The sequence below is a fragment of the Mandrillus leucophaeus genome, unplaced genomic scaffold (assembly GCF_000951045.1).
Source record: "Mandrillus leucophaeus isolate KB7577 unplaced genomic scaffold, Mleu.le_1.0 Scaffold1126, whole genome shotgun sequence".
In the NCBI taxonomy this organism is placed as follows: domain Eukaryota; kingdom Metazoa; phylum Chordata; class Mammalia; order Primates; family Cercopithecidae; genus Mandrillus; species Mandrillus leucophaeus.
In genome coordinates this window covers 746,706-755,417 of record NW_012099499.1, presented here as the reverse complement: position 1 = coordinate 755,417, position 8,712 = coordinate 746,706, and the positions used below count along the sequence as shown (strand labels likewise).

General features: G+C 34.1%; 1 protein-coding gene across 1 annotated transcript in view; it reads left to right on the top strand.

Moving 5' to 3' along the window:
- Positions 1 to 2,045: 2,045 nt before the first annotated feature.
- The window catches only part of MMP16 (matrix metallopeptidase 16 (membrane-inserted)), a gene marked incomplete at its 5' end in the record, with an annotated part of 186,056 nt that continues 179,389 nt past the window's right edge, over positions 2,046 to 8,712 (top strand). The window contains one exon of the mRNA XM_011995225.1: positions 2,046 to 2,194. Coding sequence (XP_011850615.1) covers positions 2,046 to 2,194 — 149 coding nt within the window. The remainder of the gene's footprint in view (positions 2,195 to 8,712) is intronic.

Here is an 8,712-nt window from a genome sequence, read left to right as displayed (position 1 = left end):
TGCATAAATCAAATATGTATTTTTTATTCTGTTCATTATGCACTTAACATTTACATATTTTATAGTTCCTCTATCTGTACATAAGTCATAGGTTTTATTGTTAATGGTTTTCTCTTTGCTTTCCTCATAAACGTAATTGCCTGTAGCTTAGCACCCATGAGTTACCTAGCAACAAGTCAGCTCTCTAACAAGTAAGAAATGAATGCAAACAAGGTGTTATGGAAAAAACATTCAGTTTAAGAATATTGGTGCATGTATGTTATTAAAAATCAAGATACAGCATTCTAATTTTGAGAAATGACATAACAATAGGTATTGACTTTCATATTAAATAATATTCCCTGCTTCCTTCATTCAGAAAAAAGTGGAGTCTATTTCAGACTGCACCACTGTTAACTAGGAAACTGAATATTCATATTTTCCCTGGCAGTCTGTTCATTACAGATTAGATGAGAAGAGTGTCTTGGCATGCTTTTACTATGTGGTACATGAGTTTACTAGATTAAGTTTCACTAATACACCTTCCTGACAGTGATGCATTGCTCATTTCTTAAATAGTTTTAGAATAAATGTGTGTGTGTTTTTTTTTTCAAGGAGATGTGCTTATGGTACTGTACTTTTGAGGTGGTTAGTTTTTGTAAATACCATGAAAAATTCCACTTTGTATTTCACATTTTAAGACTTTGATACATTTAATATTAGTATCTTTTGGTGAAATTTAACTTCTATACTTGCTGGTTATTTTCACTGGGAAAATAGGTCTCCTGTTCTAGAAGTTGAAGTTCATAAAGGAAGAATATCAGTTATTAGGGAAAAACTACAATTTCATAGGATGGTCATTTATATGATAAATAGACTGAGGTAGGAAGGGTAACACATGCTGGCAAATACCTTTCACCAAATAGCAAGGCTTCTATTTTATGCCAGGGACAGAAGTACTTGGCTCTTATCAGTTTGAGAGGTAGCTCACTAAACTCCAAGAAATCTCGGAGCCCTGTAGAAGATTGAGGTAAAGGACTGCAGGATGGGATGTGGCCGGAACATATGATTGCGCATTTAAAATGAATGCATAGCATTGTAAAACTAGAAAGCATCTGCTCCCTGCTGGAGATACATCTGGAGATACATGTGTTTGGGGTTTTTTTTGGGTTTTTTGGGGGTTTTTTTTTGTTTTTTTTTTCTCCAAATGCCCTACGTTTGTATTCACTTGTAAAATTTAACCTTAAATGACTCTGAATTTTTGCTCCAATCACAGTTAGAATGTGAGTTTAACTATGAGTTCTTTCTCTGTCCTCCCAGAGCACCCTTCACCAGGGAAGGTGGGGGATAAAAATCATGAGACCCTTAAAGAGAAGTCTAAACACTCGTAAGGTGATAGTTGGATTTGGATTTCTTCTGTAGGTGAAAAGCTTGGTTACTTATGTGATTTAGATTAAAATGAGTCACCAGAAATAAATGAAGAAAGAATATTCTTTACATGGTAAAGTCATCAAAAGATACCTAGCTACGATGGGATAGAATGGTTTTATGGAATTTACACTCAAAATGTCATAGAGTAACATGGTTTATCTGTAAAGAAGCTACACGTCATAGCTGGAGTCACTGGTCAATTTCAGGAAGACGGCTTTTTTAATGTGGTATATGCACATAACTGCCCCTTGCAACACAAACCTCTCAATGGAGTCATACTGTTGAAAAGCATCCTTCATTTTGGGAGGTTGAGGTCCTGGAGGACAGGGATAATCTTAAGTTTTTATCCAGTATTTGCTATAGTACGTTATACATTATAAGCTTGCAACAAATAATTAATCTTTTTTTTCAATTAGCATTAGGAGGTATGTCAGAAAGATCCATAACAGTCTCTCCAATTATATTAAAATAACCTAACCTATATAATATATATTATAAAAAGATCAAACACTTAAAATACTGTATGCCCTTGTGGAGAAAATGTTCAAAACTCTATTATAGGTATACATTAATTACCAGAAAATTATTGTAAAAGTATAAAATTGATCTAAAAGAAACTGTACTTGTTATTGCAGGTTTGGTTACAAAAGTACGGCTACCTTCCACCGACTGACCCCAGAATGTCAGTGCTGCGCTCTGCAGAGACCATGCAGTCTGCCCTAGCTGCCATGCAGCAGTTCTATGGCATTAACATGACAGGAAAAGTGGACAGAAACACAATTGAGTAAGTAATGGCTCCCACCCTCCTTTCTTTTGGTCTTTGAGCCAAACTAAGTAGTCTGGAATACTTTATATGAATTCCACCAACCAGAAATGGAGTAATTTGTCTCATGAACTTTCTTTGGAATTATATAACCTAATTTAACCTCACTCCTCCAATATTTCATAAGATATTTAAGGCCCAATGTCAGGTTTGCTTACCTGATTTTAGCAACATAGTTTCAAAGTAGTAAAGAAAGTATGAATGGGAGTTGAGGTAGGTGTACAGTTGAAGCCACTACAAGAAGAGCGACTATGAGCAACAGAGGTGTGTTGTGTGGCTGAGAATATATTGTACACATTGCTTCCCAAATCTCTGTTCATTGGTATCATATTAGGAGCTTGAAATTGGCCAAATGGAAATATCTACACCCTGGAAACTAGGAAACAACACAAATTAGGGCTTTTATGTTGGGTAGGAGGGGCAGCATCAGAGAGCCAGTTAACAGTTTACTAACTCCCCACTGCTGATGGTTCTAAATCAAAAAAGATTTTCACTGCAAAGTTACTTCTTTCAATTTCTTGTTATCAAAGGACTCTTCTTATTTTTTAATAGTTTTGCTTTTTAATGATTGGTTCATCCGTCATTCATTTATTCATCTCTTTATTGAGTTCTTTATCAGTGAAAGATAAAGCATGTACAGATTCAGAAGGCATAATCTCTTCATCAAAGGAGCTTAATTCTTATCTTCTGCATAGATAAACATAGTCACAAATGCTATTACCACAAGTACACAGTAAGTTCGTAAGATTATGAAACAACAGCATTACTTTTCTGGACAGCAAAGGGAGAAGTGATTAATTTTTTCAGTGGAGAGAAAAATCATTTGTGTTTTTAGAATCCTTGATATTCACAAAATTTACATATTTTTGTTCCTTAGTTTGATCATGGTACATCAACCCTCCACAATAGGACAGACAAGCATGCATTTTTCTCTCTGCTTTCTCAAATACAGGAACTAAATGTCAAAGGCTAAGTGAACTGCAGAGTAGTTGCAGAACCTCTTTTAACATTTGATCTGGGGAACTTACCCTGCTATATACCTTGAGAAAAGACATACTGTTTTTCTTTTTAAACCTTAAATACCTGGATTATCTAGACTCAGACATACTTAATTAATTCTGACATATCAAACTAATTTAATACATAATTTTGAAATTTTGCCATCTAATGTTTGCAACATGATGTTAGTCATAATTTTTCTATTTCATCAACACAGGAAAACCTTTATAAATGATAAAGGCTTTGAGATTAGACTTCAAAGCAGTTTGAAAACATAAATACATTACCTCCCCTAGTACTTTTGAGAGATGCATAAATACTAACTTTGATCTACGTCTTGGAAAACAGAATCAAGAATAAAAAGATTGTATTCTGCCACAATAAGAAATTTGTTCTAAATATTGGGAATAGAGTTTTGATAGTTTGGACCTACTGTCCTCTAATCACTGCAATATTTTAAGTCTATAATATTTTAAGTCATAATATGCCCTTGTCTTAAATAAATATAGTTTTAAGTTAACAAGCAAAAGCCTCCAGCAAATCCTGTGTTTTGTTGCCACGTATAGTACCAAATTCCATTTAAATTGTACTCCTCATCACAGCATTTTACGAAGTGCTGTGGACAACGTTCTTGTTCTTAATGAAGAGCTGTTAGCTTCTGATTCACTTTCTTGGAAAATATGATGCAATTCATAAAAATACAAATAAATTGAGGACTTGGGAAACAAATTAGTTCACATTGTTTGAATGTCTAACTTGACTAGTGCCAGAATAATAAGGAAGTATTACTAGTTATTACTACTTATTACTAGTTATTAAATTTAAGGAAGTGGAATCCTAGAAAAGGTACATTTCCACCAGTTTTGTGAGCTCCTGTTGGTCATTGGAAGGACTTGGGATGGAAAGGTTTGTTTTCAGAAAGCGGCTGGAGGAAGGTTTTTGTCAGGAGGTAATAGAAGAGTAATGTGCACAGGATTCATTTGGGCCCTTCATGTGGAAAGGGGTCTCAACAGTTTGCTGTTCTCTGGCAGGAGGATGTAAAAAATGTGGAGGGGTAGAAAAGGACACGGGCCTTTTTTGGGGCACAGAGTGGCTCAGATTCCAGACCAGTAAAAATGATGGTGTCAGTGCATGGGAGTTAAAGTAGCATTTCTGTGATAGAGCATCACAGAGAAAAGATCAACTATGTAGGCAGCCCATAATTTAAAATCAAAGGAACTTTTCTGCTTGTTTGTTTTGGTTTGGAGCTATTTTGCTTTTGTTTTTGAACAAAGCCTTGTTCTAATTCAGGTTTGGATTTTTCTTGGTGTCTTTTTAGGAACTGGTAGTGCGTCTTTCTCTTCAGAGTGTTATACCTGGCAGTTATTTCTAGGTGAAACAACTAAAGCCTTGTTAACTCCGCCTCATCTTCCCTTCCTAGCCTGCCATGCCTCCTCTGCTCCCTGTGTCTGCTTGGAGACTTCATTCTCATTGTCACTTGAACTAGAAACTTGGTGACTTCATTTGTTTCCTGCCTTTTTTTTTCTACTGTCACATCTCTGCTCTTAAGGTGGTACTGCTCAAGGTACTCAGCTGAAAGAGTATACTATTTTTGGAAGTATAATCCCCATCATCATGATATTAAAGCTATCATCTGTGCTTTTGTAATCTTGAATGTGTGGTAACAATCCATGCTGAAATCACACTCTGTTATATTAGGGTCAAATTATAAGATATGAATTTTTCTCTGACACTTACTACATAAAATATGGACTATAGTTATAGATCTGAATTATTCCTTAGTATTAATATAATGTCTTAACCATTTTCGATGCTATAAAATCTTACCTAATTTTAGACTCTTGTCAAGATCAATTGTTTTTATATTAAATAATTATATCCTTTCTTGGCAGATAGATATGTGATACATTGAATCTGTAATTATTGGGTAATTAAAAGTAATGATGACTATTGCAGTAATCCCTATATTATGTTGAAGAAATTACCCATTTTCAAAAAATAAGGTATTACCTTAAATGTCATATTATATTGCTTTAATATTAATTAACAATGGTATTAGAGATCATAATAAATACTTATTCCCTCCCACAGAATGAGTTCATCAGTGATTCTTTTAAATTATAGATGCATAGCTAATTTTTATAAGCAAGCTCCCTTAAATTTCTTCATTAATGGAGTAATCTGTATTATACATAAAGTGTATATATTTAGCAAGGAAACAAAAAAATAGCAAGGCAATAAAGAAAATGAGTCTGGTATGTTTTATAATTTTAATAGTAATTTTTTTCATATTAGTTTATCTTTTATATGTGCACAGTGGCATGCACTCAAGTGTGCTTGGTGAAATATTTCTTTTTAAAATTATTTTTAATTATTATGGGTATATAATAGTCCTATACATTTAGAGGGTACATGTTATGTTTTGGTACAGGCATACAGTACATAATGATGAAATCAGAGTAGTTGGCGTAGCTGTCACCTCAAGCATTTGCCATTTATTTGTGTTAGGCTCATTCCAATCTTATTCTTTTAGTTAAATATGCAATATATTGTTTTTAACTGTAGTCACCCTAGTGGACTATTTACTACTGTCTCTTATTCATTGTATCTAACTATATTTTGTACCCATTAGCCACCCCTTGTCTTTATCCCCACCTCCCTCCTATCCTTCCCAGCCTCTGGGAACCATAATTCTAGATAATTCTAGTCTCTGTCTCCATGAAGTTCTTTTTGTGTGTTTTTTGTTGTTGTTGTTCTTGTTTTTGTGGGTTTTTTTTTTTTTTTTCTTTCTCCCACATATGTGAGAACATGCAATGCAATCTTTTTGTGCCTGGCCTATTTCACTTAACATAATGTCTTTCTATTCTATCCATGTTGCTGCAAATGACAGGATTTTATTTTTTATGGCTGAATAATATTCCCTTGTATATACATACCACATTTTCTTTATCCATTCACACACTGACAGACACTTGAGATGATTCCATGTCTTAGCTATTGTGAATAGTGCTGCAATAAACAAGGGAGTGTAGATATCTCTTTAATATACTGATACCCTTTCCTTTGGATGTATGCCCAGCAGTAGGATTGTTAGATCGTATGGTAGTTCTCTTTTTAGTTTTTTGAGGAACCTCCACACTCGTCTCCATTGTGGTTATACTAATTTATATTTCCATCAGTAGTGTATAACAATTCCCCTTTCTTCAGATGCTCCCCAGCATTCATTATTGCCTATCTTTTCGATAAAAGCTTAACCAGGGTAGGATGATATTTCATTGTACAGAAATTTAACTTAATTAAAATTTATTTAAGGTTGAATAAGTAGTTTTTTCAAGTCATTTCAATGAAACTATGTGATATTTGGACTCCTAATTTGATAATAGAAATATTTATTTAGATGTACCAAGAACTCCAACATTTTTGGCTTATCAATATGTTTTATGATTATTCTTTTGTCTAAATTGCCAAGGGAGTATTCTCTATCTTCTTTTTCAGTTTGGATATAAAAGATATGTTCTTGATCAATTGATGTTCTTCTTTTTATTTCTGAATATACCCATGTCATTAAAACACTATCACGTTATAGGATAGGTCAGTCCATGTTTTGGTGGCAGCAGAAAGGAGGTTGATAGCTAGTGAGCAGGGACCTTAGATTCCTGTTCTGAAAGAATTGGAAGAATTCTCTTCAAAAGAATTTTCAAAAAGTTGAAAGAATTGGTACGAGCTGACACTGAAATTGTGTTCACATTGAAGATCATGGTGGCTTAATATACTTTTGTTCTTGCTCAGGTATTTAGGTACTTCAACTTTGCCATTGCAATCTTGTGAATAACCTGGGTGTCTATACAGGCAGTTAATGAGTCTGTAGAAAAAAGAAACTCTGGACTGGAATGACCTGTCAGCCACAATATTTTTAGCCCTAAGTTAATTTACTTTTAAAAATCTTTCCATTACAACTGGACTTGACTCTATGAATACAAACAAAACCTGAGGATTTTTTAAAGTAATTAAAATAACTATATTTTAAAATTTTTAGAAGGATCTTTTGGGGACTACTATAAATAGTAAATATTATTTGTACTTTTAACTAAAACCTGGAAAAGTATGGAGAATGGAAACTTGTTTAACATATTATCCTGGTGAATATTGTCTTGGAGAACTAATTGATAAAGTACAACATATGTATTTGGCAGTCATTTTCTTTTCTCATGGTAAAGATAGGGGTATGTACACAGAGCCACTGTGTGGCAGAGCTCCAGCTGCAAGGGCTGATGTTTCCCTGGTATTTTGTTGAAGCACTGCCTGCCTGCAGCACCACTACAGGATACCCAGTACAAGGACTATAACCTAAGGGCACCTCTTAGAGTCATGCAGTGAGTGGCCTTATGTGTTTGGCATGAATGCCCAACTTATTAAATACTTTTTAAAATATTTTTTTACTGAAGTTAATGGACACTTTCAGATAGTGTGTGTGTGTGTGTGTGTGTGTGTGTGTGTGTGTGTGTGTGTGTTTACACCAAGCTGTCTAGAAGCTTCTGGCTACTTCACTTACATAAAACAGGGGACAGTGAAGCTGTTTACTTACATTTCTGTTATCAAAGTACCAAGAAAATCCCTGTTTTAAATAACACACATACAGGTCAAAGGGAGGTGAAGCACACTGTTATTTGTATGCTGCTGCTGCTGCTGCTTCTACCATGATTACCACTGGTATAACTACTTCCTGATATTTGTAAAATTATAATAGTTATTAGAATTGGAATTATAAGTTAATAATAGTAGTTACTGTCTGCTAGACACTATTTTAAGTGTTTTAAATGATTTAACTAATTCATTCTTCACAATAACCTAATAAGAGAGGTAATATTATCATCTTCTTTAAAGATGCGGAAACTGAAATATAAAAAGAGATGGTAACCTGACTGTTGTCATAGGTCTAGTGAGTCAGTCAGTGGAGCCAGCGAGGTAACTGTACAGTATGGCACCTGGATCCCTGCTTTCAACTTTTATACTCTAAAAAGCACTGATTTAGATTTTTTTTTCTTTTTCAGTTGAGTTAACTTAAATGAGGACATTAATGATCTGCCCACCTAATTTTACAATTCTCTAAAATTCCCAAAAATTAAATCAGTATTTCATTTATGAAAATTGAAGCCATGCCATTATTTACACCTTAATAATTACAAAATGCCTGTTTTAGTTAACCCTCTACCACATGCTGCAGTGCCCCTTTCCCGTGTCTTTGTTTGCTTTGGGATGTCAACTTAAAATTTCTTACAAATGAGTCAGTCAAGAAAAAGAAAAAACACTGTTATATGAGTTGTGTGTTGACACACTAAAAAAGCAACTATGTTTAAGCAGTGACACTGTCACAAAAAAGTACTGCCTGAAAATAATGTTATTGAAAGCTTTAAAAAAAGGTGGCAACTAGATTTTACCAAGTTGCCAGTTGTATATACCCATATATATACACACACACA